Source organism: Oryza brachyantha, chromosome 3 (genome assembly GCF_000231095.2).
Source record: "Oryza brachyantha chromosome 3, ObraRS2, whole genome shotgun sequence".
NCBI classification, from domain to species: Eukaryota; Viridiplantae; Streptophyta; class Magnoliopsida; order Poales; family Poaceae; genus Oryza; species Oryza brachyantha.
In genome coordinates this window covers 10,425,202-10,441,324 of record NC_023165.2, presented here as the reverse complement: position 1 = coordinate 10,441,324, position 16,123 = coordinate 10,425,202, and the positions used below count along the sequence as shown (strand labels likewise).

General features: G+C 40.4%; 1 protein-coding gene across 1 annotated transcript; it reads left to right on the top strand.

The window, feature by feature from the left end:
- Positions 1-10,731: 10,731 nt before the first annotated feature.
- LOC102718064 (endoglucanase 9) lies at positions 10,732-14,569 on the top strand. The gene is made up of 6 exons (XM_006649964.3): positions 10,732-11,377; positions 11,849-12,156; positions 12,255-12,716; positions 13,456-13,591; positions 13,667-13,839; positions 13,920-14,569. Exons 1-6 carry the CDS (start codon positions 10,996-10,998, stop codon positions 14,316-14,318), a joined length of 1,860 nt encoding a protein of 619 aa, XP_006650027.1. The 5' UTR covers positions 10,732-10,995; the 3' UTR covers positions 14,319-14,569.
- The last annotated feature ends 1,554 nt before the right edge of the window (positions 14,570-16,123 follow it).

Here is a 16,123-nt window from a genome sequence, read left to right as displayed (position 1 = left end):
GTCTTAGTTTTAGGGAGAAAAGTTTTGTTGCAGGCAAGATATGCTCTATGGGTAAAAACCATGTCTTGTTCTGGGAGTTAGGCAAGATGAGATATTGCTGTACAAAGATGTCAGTGTCATGCAGCCTAACTAGGAACAAAAAAACTACTCCTTCCATATTTTCATTTATGACACCGTTAACTTTTGGAATCATATTTGACCATTCGTCTTATTTAAAATTTATATCCAAATATGCAAAAGTATAATGCATAATTAAAGTTTCTATAATAATAAATCATATTATAACAAAATAATTAATAATTATATATTTTATTTGAATAAGACGAATGGTCAAACGTGTACCTAAAAGTCAACGGTGTCATATAAAAAAATATAGAGGGAGTACTGTATTTAGTATTGCAAGACTTTGTCAACTCTCTTGGACTTCACTGATGTTAGTCCGTATGACAACAGTGAAGAGGGACTGATGCCTGCTGCAAGGGAAAATACACAGCAGGTTATAGATAAAACAGAGCTTTGATCCAACATGACTTTTTTCCATCTGAATATATACTCACAAAGAGATTATTAACGATGGGTAAATAGTTTTGAAAAGAGTCATGTTTGTTTTCTTACACTCGGTAAGGTGGACTAAAAATTCAGAAGTTAAATGAAGCGAAGCTCTTCTTTTTACTGGCTGGCTCATGCGTTTTAGTTCATGATGGTCGTCGATGATGATGGCTAATCCTGAATCATGTTAGCAGGATAGTTATTTCGGAGCAGAGTAATTTCGTAGCATGATTGGGCTACTTTTACAGTAATTTTAGATTATGAAACTATAATTTATGAAAAAAATACATCAAGTAACCTTGTCTCTCAACTCTTTTGGAATCCTTCAGGCAGTGACCAACCTGCGTTGAGAGTGCCTGGTAGAATCAAAACACCATCACGAGGTCTTTACACGGCACGACTCGTGCCTTTGGCTGCGATGATGCCGGCGTTGAAGACAACATTAAAGACCTAGAATTAGCTAGGAAACTAAACAAAAGAATGAGTTATTTTTATTGATGGAAGATTATATTGTTTTTATAATTAAGTTAAATTTATCAAATGTATGCAGCTCTAGCTAGACTTATCATAAAGCCATAACGAAAGAAACATAAATAAGTGGAATCAGAGGCCAGAAGCCTGGGAAATTTATTGCAACATGCTAGCTGGCGTTGAAGCTAGATTTGCAGGGAAACTGCGGTACACTACGCATATTACACTTTGGTATTAGGGGTGGACAAAAAGCTCGTGGTTCGTTAGCTCGTTCGACTCGTGACAAACTTAGCTCGGCTCGACTCGGCTCGTTTTATTTTTTTAATGAGCCGAGCTAGCATTTTAGCTCGTTAGAGATAACGAGCCAGCTCGAGCTGGCTCGTGAGCTGCTCGCGAGCCTAACGAGCTAGACCAAAGACACAAGATTCACCGGCGTTCATTGATTTCACCCTACAATGCATGTGTTCAGTACTTCATAGGTTCACCGTGTGATTTGTTGGTTCAAACTTTAATATTTAAATACAATTTCATATGATTTACATGTTTGAAATGAAAATTTTCTTGTATAACCTATTGAAAAATTATTTAGGTTAACTTTTTATGCATGGCTCACGAGCCTAACGAGCCAGCTCGAGCTTTATAACGAGCCGAGACGAGCCGAGCTGGGTTTTTAGCTCGTTACGATAACGAGCCGAGCCAAGCTAGCTCGTTATCTTAACGAGCTGAGCCGAGCTGGCTCGTTATCCAGCCCTATTTGGTATACAAACTTGCAAAGAAGGGTTCTAGACTTCTAATAGATTTGACAAAAGCAATGAGGTCCCTAGTTATATTTCTCTCTCTGCTCCAGTCAGCTTGAGGGCAACGATGATGACAACTTTGAAGAATGCAACTCCAACAGCATATGAAAACAAGCCGCAAACTCTTTTGGTGCCTCGTGAGGATGGAGGTTACGGTGATATCGGCAAAGTCTTTAAACTTCAACCGAAACACGACTGCAGACCACCTAATAGATGATGGCTTATAGGTGTTGGTTATTAGTTCAAACCGACACCTATAATTTAGTATGTGTGCTAGTTTTTAAAAGAACCAACACCGTAAAAACGAGCCCAACCAATATTTTTTAACCCTAAAAAAGAGAGTCGATGGTTATCTTAGTCTCATCTTATCCTCATTCTATTCATCTTTTCCTGAGTGTGCTCTCTCTCTCCTTCTCCACTATTATATATTCCTAGAGCGCTCAGGCTGAGGTCGTCGGTGTCGTCCAAGGATGGGTGCCCTGGGAATGGTGGCTAGGGAAGGAAGGGGCCAAAGGCACTACTGTGGCAAGAAAAATGAAAAAAGCACTAAGGGTAGGTTGTGGTCATCCGTGTAGTCCATGGAGGGTGTGGTGGCGCTGGTCGGTGACAGTTGGGGAGCTGATGCGGGTGATGAAGCTCGCCCACTCCAGGATCTAGATGGGCCTCCTTCGTATCGCCACGAACGAGATAGAATATCACAATGCCCTCATCCCCTCACTATCAAGCGGGTCGTCGTCAACACGATGAGCAATGCTCTTGGATCTGCTCTCCTTCGATGATTTCATATACATTCTTTCGATTTGACTTTACATCAAACACGGAACGAGGGGACGGCGGTGATATATAAACTTATCAACTGTGTCAATTTGTTTCTTCTTGACTTGTGGATGAATAGGGGATATGCGATCTTGTAGGTATGCGCCCGAGGTATCGGCTCGAAGCCTACCATGGTACCTTGCTTGCTTCAAATGACGACAACCACGACGAACGTGAGGATGGCTGCAAAAGATGGAGCCAAGATGTATATCTAAATGGGCCTCATGCCCTTGTTAGAGAAAAACACCAAGGTTGTTGTAGTGGATGTATTAGTTAGTAGTAATCCACTGCATCTCTCTTGGTGCGCTCAATAAACAGCAACTAGCACCTACCATAATCTTAAGTGGAGCATAAAGCTCCATGTCTCCAGCCAACAGGGGAATGGGCTGTTGGGCTAGTGCTACTTCACAGCACGGCAACTTACATATTTGCCTTTTTTTTTTTCGTGACCCAAGAAAACCACTATCTTTACATAACTCTGCGTTTTGCTGATGCTTTGTGACGGATTTTGACCACGCAAAGCTATATTGATGTGAGATCATGACTCGTGGGCACGCTCTCGCACAATAAATTCGGTGCGTGTTATTCTAGTTGATGAAAGATAAAATAACGTGATTCTTATAGCTATTTAATACTATAAACAATGAAATTAACTACTATAAAATTAAGATAAACTATTATATAAAAAATTATATAAAATATATTATTTTACAGTTTAAGAAGTACACGTGCAAATTCTAAGAAATATATGTTTGGGGCGATAACAAATTTGCCATCCGATTGAATCAGTATTTATAAAATTATCTTTAGAAAATTACAAAATTACATTAGAACTATCATTCAGTGGCATACTTACAATATTTAAACAATGCTAAATTTGCAAAAGCCATGTTTTGGTCAGCCTTTTCATCCCACAATGAAAGTTAATTAAATGCGACGTTCACGTTCTTCATATCACTGAAGTCGAATTTAATGTTTGACTGGGATGTATATCTAGGATAATCTTACGGTCAACACAATTAAAGACAGACCGATAGACATGTAAATAAAATGTCCACGTGATTGTTCAGCGTATTTGCGAAAGAAAACAAAATATTTGTGAATAAAATTATTATATATGTATTCTTGACAATCTAAAAGTCAAGGCTGAGAAATAAACTATAGTGAAAAAAATTATCAAAGTCAACTCTAAATTTAAGATAAAAAGTAATTTTGGCTTGTTAGCATAAGCATAACTAAAAAGATGATGCTACAGATTCTGAGTAAATTAAATCATTTCATGCAAAAATTCCTATTAAAGTTATGTGCCCAAAAAAACAGGCTGATTCATTGAACCATGGCACCAAATATCCTCAAAATATATATAAAAAAATCCTTGAGATATGTTGTAAACAAAGTAGCAACAGTCGGTTAACTCATGCGCCACATGATTTGCAACTGAATATATCTCTGCTGTTTATTGGGCCTGCCCTGCTTGGCAATGGAATGATTTTCAGGCCCAATTCAGCATGCCGTTGCTGCAGCCCGTTCTCTCGTACTTCGGCCCTCTCTTTTTCTATGTTGAAGAAAAAGTCTACTTACGCTCTCTTATTAGGCTGAGTTCCATTTACATTCCTCAATCGTAAAACAGAGTGCAACTTTTAATATTAGGCCTGGTTCAGATTGCAATTTTTTTTCAAAAACATCGCATCGGATATACAGACACATATTTAAAGTATTAAACGTAGTTTAATTATAAAATACTCCTTCTGTCCCTAAAAAAGTCAATTCTCCGGTTTCCGTGTCCAACGTTTGACCATCCGTCTTATTTGAAATTTTTTTAGGAAATTAGAAGAAAATTAGTCACACGTAAAATACTATTCATGATTTATCATCTAATAAAAACAAAAATATCAATCACAAAAAAAATTTGAATAAAACGAAGAGTCAAAAATTATAGGTAAAAAATAAAAAATTGGTTTATTTTGGGACGGAGTGAGTAAATTATAGATTCTATCAAAAAACTGCGAGACTAATCTTTTGAGCCTAATGAATCCATCATTAGCACAAGTAAGTTATTATAGCACTTATGTCTAATCACGTACCAATTAAACTCAAAAGATTCGTCTCATGATTTTCCCCATAACTATGCAATTAGTTTTAATGTTCATGTATATTTAATGCTCTATTTAGATGTCCAAAAATTCGATGTGATATTTTTAGAAATACTTTTTGGGAACCAAACAGAGCCTTAGAGCATCTCCAACAACAGACCAATATAAGTCCCAAAAATCAAATATTGACATTGAGGGCTAAAAGGTTCCTCCAACAATTGTCCAAGAAAGCTCCTAAGTTTTTAGCATTCCCAAAATCAGATATTCCTTGAACCAAATTTTGGCCTTCTAGTAGGGTTTTCAATCTCACAATATCTATGTTGGACCGTTGGTATTCTCACCAACCTTGTCATTGAGATGGTATGCATACCTTTGAAAAAAACATTTCTTTATGACGGCTATATGCTACTAGTTACTAGCATGTGAAATACTTTCCATATGTGATTTTATTTATTTGAGACTTGGAACAATTACTTAAAGAGAAAATCTAACAAATGACATTGACAAACACTTAATTCTAAGAAATGCCATCGACGAATGCGAGTTATAAGAATGCTATCGCCATTAGGGTTCCGTCCAAATTTTCCGTTAAGTGCTATAGCATGAACAATGTATTTAACGGTAGAAACGGATGGAACCCTAACGGCGAAGGCATTTCTCAGACAAGTTCGTTTGTACAATGGCATTTTTTAGAACTTGTATTCGTCAATGGTATTTTTTAGACTTAGACGTTTGTCAATGATATTTTTCAGATTTTCTCTTACTTAAAACAATGTCATAGGAACTAGAGAAGAACAATTGCCACAGCGCCATGGGAACCAGAGAAGAACAATTGCCCAGGCTAATATTTCCTAAGTGGCCAACTAACAATTTTTTAGAATCCAATTTTAGGGGAATCGTTGGAGTTAGGAGTTATTTTTAAGGCAATTTTTTTTTGAGATGACCCCAATCCAAGATTATTGGGGTAAGTTTTTAGTCATCTATTGGAGATGCTCTTAGTGCAATTCGAATCCGTTTTTGCAGTATTGACTGTGGTCTACATGACTACATGCCACGTTGACTTATATTCAAAGAAAAAAAAATAGATCCTACCTATCAACCAATTTCTCTTCTTGCTCCTATCTTTCTTTTATCTTTCTTTAGGTTTTGTTTAGTTACCAAAATTTTTTGGTAAAATAGTCACGTCGAACGTTTGATCAGATGTCGGAAGAGGTTTTTGGACATAAATAAAAAAACAAATTTCAGATTCCGCCCGAAAACCGCGAGATGAATCTTTAAGTCTAATTGATTCGTCATTAGCACATGTTGGTACTGTAGCACCTATGGCTAATCATGTACTAATTAGCCTTAAAAGATTCGTCTTACGATTTTTCCCATAACAATGTAATTAGCTTTAATGTTTATGTATATTTAATGCTTCATTTAAGTATCCAAAGATTCGATGTCATGTTTTTAGAAAATTTTTGAAAACTAAACCGGGCCTTATTTCAACTCACTCTCCACTGACGTCCCATTCAACATTAAGGGGTTGTTTAGTTGATGCCTAATTTTGCCGAATCTCACCTTATACAAGCGAAATTTGGCTAGTAAAATGGTTGTCACACCTTTGACGTGTTTAATGAAAAAATATGCTGAGATCATATAGGTTAAAAGATATGACCCGTCACAAATATGACACCAAACAGACAATGTTGTACCTAAAGTTTGGCCCAGTAACTTTGGGTATGCAACCAAATACCCCATAGGTGTATGGATGTGCCAACCCCAACCATGATGCGCAACAACTCGATAGTGCGAGCGTTGGCGAAACCCGATGACGTATCAACACTAGATCAAAAGAATGCGATGCAACGCCAACATCAAGGATGAGGAGGGCTACCCTGCCTTCGCCCTTGTCAACAAGGGCATTGGCCATGCCATCAATCACTCCCTTGGCTAATGGCTAATCCACGCTCACACCATATACGTACATCGAGGACGAAGAGAGCTACCTGCCTTCGCCTATCAACGTCCGTTTAGATTCTAAAAAGTTTTGGAAAAAGGGTCACGTCAAATATTTGACCGAACGATGAAAGAAATTTTTGACACAAAATAAAAAAACAAATTTCACGACTCACCTGCAAACTCTAAGATGAATCTTTTGAGTCTAATTAATCCGTGATTCGCACATATAGGTTACTGTAGCACTTATGACTAATCATGTACTAATTAGTCTCAAAATATTCGTCTCACGATTTCTCCCATAATTATATAATTAGTTTTTATTTTCATCAATATTTAATGCTCTATTTAGATGTCCAAAGATTCAATGTGATATTCTTGAGGAAACTTTTTGGAAACTAAAAAAATGCCTCAATAATGGCATTGGTCGTGCCATCAATTGCTCCCTATGTTAATTCACGCTCACACCATATACGTATGACTTTCTCTTTTATAATATAAGATTCTTTCCCTGTATTTAGACTTGCACATAGTTTAATAAATATAAACATATATACTATCGATATACAACAATCAATAGAAAAATTTTGACATAAGTAATGAATATTACAATATGAAATGAAGAGAGCAATAGCTTAGCTAGTACTGTTCTCCCAAAATCTACAACCAGATGATTCACCATTGATGGCAGCATGTTTCAGTGCTTGGTTGATCAATCCATGATCAAATATATGTTAGAAGTACAGTTAGATATGGTAGATAAATGAGTCAAACATATTCTTTCTGTTCCTAAAGAAGATAAAATTTTGATTTTCGTATCTAGCGTTTGACCATCCGTTTTATTTGGAAAAAATTCAGAAAATTGAAAAAAAGTCACACATAAAATACTATTTATGATTTATCATCTAATAAAAACAAAAATCTTAATCATAATTTTTTTAAGATAAGACGAAGGGTTAAACATTATAGGTAAAACGTAAAAAAATAGTTTATTTTGGAACGTAAGGAGTAGACTACAAAGGTAAACCCTAAAAGATAAAATAAAATACTACTAGAAATGGAATAATTCAAATCATTTGTGGCCACCATCAAATTCATCCTTATTGACATGAGCTAACGTTTCATCGACCAAGTACTACCATTATAATTTCTTTGTATTTTTATATATCACACAGTTAAGTTTTAAATCTATATTTATCTGTTCATTTTATTTAAAATTTATATCCAAATATACACAATTATAAGATATATTTAAAATTTCTATGATAATATAAAATATATTATAACAAAATGATTACTTATATATAATTTTTTAAATAAGATGAATGATAAAACATTAATATATAAATAAAAACCGTTATTAAAAAAATGGATGAAGTAGTACGATCTGAACGAAAAGCGAACGGCCCACACGGAATCCTATATCTGTCTATCCAAACGACATAAATCCTAGCCTACCCGGCACCGCAGCACGTGAATCCAACCATTGACAACCCGTCCCCAGATCACGCGCCCCGGTTAACTCCGGTGGACCTCTCCAACTCCACGCCACCGGTCCAAAACCCCAGACCAGGCTTAACACCGAAGCCGCTGGACCCCCCCTCGCGACGCGCGCTCACCATTTCGGCGCAACATCCATCCATCCAAGCTGTACGCACTTGCACTTTCTTCCAGCACCACACACAAGCCGCTCGCCCACGGCTCTTCGCGGCTGTTCACGCGGGAGCAGCAGCAGCAGCAGCAGCAGCAGCAAGAAGACCGGTGCGGTTTCTTCTCCTGCGGAAAGCACGACGCGGAGAGGGCGAAACCGGCCGGCGGCTCATCATCCGTTGATGCGTTCACGTCGGAGACAGCCAGCTGGATCATCGGCGTCCGGTTAATGCTGCAGGGGACTGCACAAACGAAGTTAAGTGGCCATACCGTACGTGATGGTGCGGTCCCCATTGTACCCAAGGACCAAGCTTGAAATTTTTCTCAGAAATTCTCTCTCCATGAGTAACAACACGGAGTTTGCTTGCACTGTAAGTCCCAGATACCGAAGCTTGATATGGTAAAAGGACGGCCAAGGGCGGTAGAGCAGTGAAAAAACATGCCGCTGTTATGTTTAAGCTACGAAAGGATGCCGCTGTTATGTTTAAGCTACGAAAGGAGGCCATACGTGATCATCAAGAGATGACTCATCCTGGGTGAGCTTGAACCAGAAGGTTGCTTCACTGTTCAGCATGCCAGTTGCATGCTAAGGGGGTGTTTGGGCTTGTCCCATTTGAACAGTTATTATAAATTGTAAACGTAAACTATTAATAAAATCTACCTATAATCTTGGACTAATTCGCGAGACGAATCTATTGAGCCTAATTAATCCATGATTAGTCTATGTGATGCTACAGTAAACATACTCTAATTATGAATTAATTAGGCTTAAAAAATTCGTCTCACTGATTATCACTCATTTATGAAATTATTTTTTTATTAGTCTATGTTTAATACTTCAAATTAGTGTCCAAACATCCGATGTGACATGGGGCTAAAAAGTTTAGCCTATCTAAACAACCCCTAAACCATCCAGCGGCTGGAAAGTAGAATCCAGAAAGTGTTACTCGGCTTTTGGACTCTTAACAAAGGCGCTGTTTAGATAGCAAAAATTTTTTGGTGCGATTGTCACATCGGACGTTTGTCCGGATGTCGGAAGGGGTTTTTGGACACAAATGAAAAACGAATTTCACAGCTCGCCTGGAAACCGCGAGACGAATCTTTTGAGCCTAATTATGCCGTCATTAGCACATATTGATACTATAGTATTTATGTCTAATCATAGACTAATTAGTCTAAAAAATTCGTCTCACGATTTCTTACATAACTGTGCAATTAGTTTTTTTTGGTTTATCTATGTTTAATGCTTCATTTAGATGTCCAAAGATTCGATGTGATGTTTTTGAATTTTTTTTAGAACTAAAAGGTTGTTTAGTTTCCAAAAATTTTCCCCCAAAAACATCACATCAATATTTAAACACCTAAATAAAGTATTAAACATAGACAAAATGAAAAACTAATTACACAGTTATATGAGAAATCGTGAGACGAACCTTTTGAGCCTAATTAGTACGTGATTAGCCATAAGTGCTACAGTAACCAACATGCGCTAATGACGGATTAATTAGGCTAAAAAAATTCGTCTCGCAATTTACAGGCCAGTCATGAAATTCATTTTTTCATTCGTATCAAAGAACCCCTTACGACATCCGATCAAACATCTATACGATCTTCCTTCCAAAAAATTTTTCGTCTAAACATGACCCAAGTTGCATTGTTGCTTAGTCCCATCGGCCTCCACCGTACCTTGCCTTGTAAGAGAGCAGCCCCTATACGCTAATACTCCTGCTCCATCAAGATATCACCATAACGATTCACTGTTCATTCATTCTTCGGCATATGGAAGAATCCGTGAGTTGTCTCGGTCGCCTTTATTAGCTGTGTGTAACTCCCTCCCAGCACAGTGAGTCATCAAATCAACTATAGTTAAGTCCAGGTGCTTCCAGATTATGCACTTGAGATCGATCGGAGAGGGCAGTTTGAGGTATCCTGCAGGCTGCAGGTGCGTTCATCCGAAGTACACCTGCTCCATTCCCTCAATTTTTTACTGTAACTCACATGCATGTACAGTTTTTTTTTAGAATTGCTTTTTTTTTAAACTCCTAGACCATATGTTTAAAACTGAAAAAACACTCTAATAAACACCTTCCAAACACAACCAATAAAAAATTCTGAAGCGAGCTTATTCCGGTATGAGAATCACAGTCATACTAAAGTAGAGTTAACTCTCACTAGCAATAAAGAAGTTGATAAACAACAGTGACTGACTCAATAAAGAATCACAGTACTAGTATTAAACTCTGTACTAAGCAAACATTCAAACAGCTGCACTCGCACGGCACGACTGGAACTGCCCTTCCTAAACCCAGACGACCAGAAGATCCAAACAAAACAGAAATCCTATCAAAGATTGTCTCGTAAGCGTCCATCTCTATCCCGACCCAACACAACACTACTACCTGATTACCAAACAAGAAAAAATAAAAACAGCCCAAGTGTACTAAACTTTGACACTCATCCCCCCTAACAAATCCCACTCCACCACCACCACGCACAAAACGCAAGCGAGCACACCAAAAGGCTTCTCCTTTCCTCCTCACTGTCCGTCCCAAGAACCACGCGGTGCAGCTGCAGCCGCCATTGCAAGAACCGCGAGGGGTTCTGAGGTTGGGCGGTGCGGTGGTGGGCGGTGGCGGAGGGTTTTGTGAGAGGGGCGACCGGCGAGGCGGCGGGGCGAGATGAGCATGTACGGGAGGGACCCGTGGGGCGGGCCGCTGGAGATATGCCACGACTCGGCGACGGACGACGACCGGAGCCGGAACCTGGACCTGGACAGGGGCGCGCTGTCGCGGACGCTCGACGAGACGCAGCAGAGCTGGCTGCTGGCCGGGCCCGGGGACCAGGGCAGGAAGAAGAAGAAGTACGTCGACCTCGGGTGCCTCGTCGTCAGCCGCAAGCACTTCGTGTGGACGGTCGGGGTGCTCCTCGCCGCCGGCATGTTCGCGGGGCTCGTCGCCGGCATCGCTAAGGCCATCCCCAGGCACCACCGCCCGCCGCCGCCGCCGGACGACTTCACCGTCGCGCTCCGCAAGGCGCTGATGTTCTTCAATGCGCAGAAATGTGAGTGCGTCCGCGCTCTGTTCCGGTTCCCCTTTTGCGTGTTTGCTGTGGTTCTAGGTTACAAATGGTGGTTTTTGACGGCGATCTGTGTGATCTCTGTTCGGGAGCATTTAGGATTTGATTTATTGTGCGCCTGAGCTTTGACAAGCTCTGAAGATTCGATTTGTTTTCTGGCTTTCTGGGCAGAACAGGAAAGATCAGATTTTTCTGTTCTTTCTTCTGGTGATTTTGCGGGGGGCAGCGTTTCAAGTTTTAGCTTGGTTTCTTCCGATGGCTTGAGAGTTACTGTAGTATTTTTAGGTTATTAGCTTGGATATCTTCCGTTCGATCTCTACCAATGGGAGTGGACTTCAAACCGTTCTGTCCATCAGATCCATCCGTAAAGATGTCAAGAATTTTATTTGGAAGAATAGTCTCTCCATCTTAAAGATCACATTTTGATGATACCCCCCGTTTGCGTTTTTGGTGCAGCCGGAAAGCTTCCGAAGCACAACAATGTACCATGGCGCGGTAACTCGTGCTTGAAGGACGGACTCTCGGACCCGGCAGTCCGGCGCAGCCTCGTCGGAGGGTACTTTGATGCCGGCGACGCCGTCAAGTTCAACTTTCCAGCTGCCTTCTCCATGACCCTCCTCAGCTGGAGCGTCATCGAGTACAGTGCTAAATACGAGGCAGTTGGGGAACTTGGCCATATCCGTGACACCATCAAGTGGGGCGCCGATTACTTCTTGAAAACTTTCAACTCAACTGCGGATACCATTGATCGCGTCGTTATGCAGGTAAAACAGAGATGCAAACATGGATGCATAGGGAGTATAGTTCCTGCCATCAGAGCCATTGCTAATGTGAATTTTATGGAGTTTTATGGAGGGTGCAGGTGGGGAGCGGTGCAACATCGCCTGGTTCAACTCAGCCGAATGATCACTATTGTTGGATGAGACCGGAGGACATTGACTACCCTCGCCCTGTAGTTGAATGCCATGCTTGTTCAGATCTTGCTGCTGAGATGGCTGCAGCATTGGCTGCAGCATCCATTGTGTTCAAGGACAATAAGGCATACTCGCAGAAGCTGGTACATGGTGCTACCACCCTCTTCAAGTTTGCAAGGCAAAACCGTGGAAGATATAGTGCAGGTGGTTCGGATGCCGCAAAATTCTACAACTCAACCAGCTACTGGGATGAGTTTGTGTGGGGTGGTTCATGGATGTACCTTGCAACTGGCAATTCATCATACCTGCAGCTGGCAACACACCCCAAGCTTGCGAAGCATGCTGGTGCTTACTGGGGTGGTCCAGACTATGGTGTATTCAGCTGGGACAATAAGCTCACCGGTGCACAGGTAATTGCTTCCTTTTTTTCCCTTTAGTTTAAGTAATGATATAGACATTCCCCAGGTTGACCCATTGGCATTTAATTTGGTACTTGGTTGATGCTGGACATGAAGATTCCTTATCTAACATGCTTCTCATTAGAACATAGTACTAGTATCTGTTGAAACGCCAATTTTCTACTATACAATATGCCAGGTCGGTTAGTTGCAGTTAACTAGTGTGGAGTCAACATCAAGTATTAATTACTAAAGAATTGTAGATCATTAGTAACAATTATAGACAAAAGAGGTTCACAACTTGTTTGACTAAGATTTGGTACAATATCAGTGTTGTCCTATTTTCCATCTTTGTTTTCTTTGGAATCGCATATTCTTAAAAACATGGCCATCATGATAAGGATAGTCTTCAGCATGCAATCTGCATTTGGGATCTAAATGAATACAACCACTTCCTATATGTTATTTTTTCAGTTTTTGGTCCGTATGACAAATCAAAGCAGCACACACTTGTAAACCACTTCCTACCTTTACTGGTCACAACACAATTTAACCACTTGTACCATTGAACCTGGTAACTTTAGTTTATATGCTAGTAATAGTGAACTTTGAAGAGCTAAGTAATGCTTTGGTAAAGCCAAACAAAATATATTTTTTGCTGCACAGCTGTTGCTGGTAAAAATAAATGTATTTGAACAAATAAATGGATTTAAGATATCTATCGGTACTTATTTTTGTTCTGGCATTGCAGGTTCTTTTGAGCAGGTTAAGGCTCTTCTTGAGTCCTGGTTATCCATACGAGGAGATCCTTAGAACATTCCACAATCAAACAAGCATTATCATGTGTTCTTATCTTCCAATGTTTAATTCTTTCAATAGAACAAAAGGTTTGACTGTCAACTCATTGAATCACACTCACACTTTGAAATTTTGAACAATTACATAATATTCTTGTATTTCAGGTGGTTTGATCCAGTTGAATCACGGGAAGGCACAACCTCTTCAGTATGTGGTGAACGCTGCATTCCTTGCTTCTTTGTACAGTGACTATCTTGAGGCTGCAGATACCCCTGGGTGGTATTGTGGCCCCCATTTCTACCCGATTGAAACTCTTCGCAATTTTGCAAGAACTCAAGTAGGTTTGCAGACTCCAAATGTTAAAATATTTTTTCTGCTACTTTTTAACTCCTAGCACTAATTTCCTACTTATTTCAGATTGAATATATCTTAGGAAAAAATCCTTTGAAGATGAGCTTTGTGGTTGGCTACGGAAAACATTACCCAAAGCGTGTTCATCATCGCGGTGCCTCGATCCCCAAGAATGGTGTCCACTACGGCTGCAAAGGAGGTTGGAAATGGAGGGAAACCAAGAAGCCAAACCCGAACATCATCGTCGGAGCGATGGTTGCTGGCCCTGATCACCATGACGGCTTCAAGGATGTTCGCAGGAATTACAACTACACGGAAGCAACTCTAGCTGGCAATGCCGGTCTAGTTGCAGCATTGGTAGCTTTGTCAGGGGAAGGCCATGGCGTGGATAAGAACACTATGTTCTCTGCCGTGCCGCCGATGTTCCCTTCGCCCCCACCGCCTCCTGCACCGTGGAAACCGTAATTGCTGCCACGAACACTATCTGATCCTGATTCATTTTGTATACGGGGGTGTTTAGATTAGTGTTATTCTCCCTTGTTCTGGTAATGCCGGGGAAAATCTAACAGCAAAAGAAGGCATCCTTTTTTTTATCTTTGTTCTCCCATTGTTGTATACTTGTAATCGCCATGTCATGTAATATTCTGGTGTTGTGGTATGAACTTACTAATTAATTAGTAATATCTTTCCTCTTGCTTTTGTGGGAGTTGTATTTTAAGGTTATGATTTCTTGGATCAGTCTAAGGGCCTGATTGGGGAGCATTTAACAGGTAACTTTTTCTAGAGTCTCCAGTTTCTCCAAATATTTTAGATTCTCATCCAGATTTTGATAGTATGTAATTAATTCAGAAAATAAACAAGTTAGAAATTAAAAACCCAGTGTTTTTAGACGCTGAGTTGCTTCATCAAATCTTAAACTTCCTAAGTACAGCGAGGAAAAACTGTTGCTGCACAAAAAGTCCTTTTTACCTCCCTGAACTATAATCCTAGTCTGATTTACGTCCCTTGGTCACATATACCGCCTCCCTTATCTACTGAAACGAAACCGGTTGCATTTTGGCTCTCAGAGCGGTTTGAAGGGTAATTTTGTCTTACTCAGTGAACACATGGCATGTTGACCTGGATTATACTACATATTCAACGTGGGAGTACACTCAACAAGAAAAATAAAGAATATTACAGTGGAACCCAGATGTAAGTGGTCACCTTAGAGCAAGTTTAATAGTAAAGCCAACTTACTAGTTATAAGCTTATATTATAATCAACACATATAATAGATTGGCTATAAGGTTGGCTATAATTTTTATCTCCTATTTCTTTCTCTTACCTTTGCATTTAATGTATTTTTTTTAGAGTTGGTGTATAGCTGGCTCTTGCATGAGAGCCAACTCCACCCTTTTTTCATTACCTCTTTCCTCCATATCAGCTTATAGTCAACTTATAGTCTACTATTATACTTGCTCTTAAGAAAACTTCTTCCTCTTTACTCCCTCTCCGTCCTAGCTGCACTTCCTCTTCTCTACCTTTCTCCACTTTTGCCACAGATTCTAGGCAAAACCCATGCCGGCGAGGATATCGAGCTTTGGCTGCCGTTGCCACTTATAGATGGCCAAATGGGCAGGCTGGGCATGGCCCGATCAACATGCCGGGCCGTGCTAGCCCACGGGCGGCACCGACGGCCTAGGCATGGCCTAATATCACTCAGGCCGTATCGGGCCGGCTCGAAGGCACGATGGTCCATCGTGCTTCTTCAAAAAATAAGTCTATATTTCAACCGCTTACTTCTTTGGGCTGTTAAAATAAGTCTATTTTCGCTCCCTCTTCTTGGGGTTGTGTTACATATGGTTAGAATAAGTCTATTTTACATACTTCTTTTTTGGGCTAGGCCATATATAAATAAATTAAGTCTATTTTAGGTACCTAAATATTTTTTATTGAACCGGGCCGTGCCGGGCCAGCCCACCGTGCCGAGGGTACGGCCTAGGCACGACCCAACCATCGGGCCGGGTCAGCCCGTGCCCGACACTGACCGGGCCGTGTCGTGCTTGGGCCGAGCCGTTGAGCCTCGGGCCTTATGGCCAACTATATTGCCGCTACCTCTGCCAACCCTCAACAAGAAGGGGGAGTACTAGGGTGGCCTTGGTCAGGACCGGGTCGACAGCCGTATGACATTCATGTATGATGCTATGGGGAAAGTTCAGACTCCATTAGCATATTTCACTGCTACCAGTTGACAAGCCAACCGCCGTGCTGACCTAGACATATAGTGA

Excerpts from the sequence above, each read along its gene's own strand:
- LOC102718064 (XM_006649964.3), top strand. The coding sequence starts at position 10,996 with ATGAGCATGTACGGGAGGGACCCGTGGGGCGGGCCGCTGGAGATATGC. Across the intron at positions 12,717-13,455 it reads ATAAGCTCACCGGTGCACAG|GTTCTTTTGAGCAGGTTAAG; the intron begins GTAATTGCTTCC and ends CTGGCATTGCAG. Across the intron at positions 13,592-13,666 it reads TTCTTTCAATAGAACAAAAG|GTGGTTTGATCCAGTTGAAT; the intron begins GTTTGACTGTCA and ends CTTGTATTTCAG.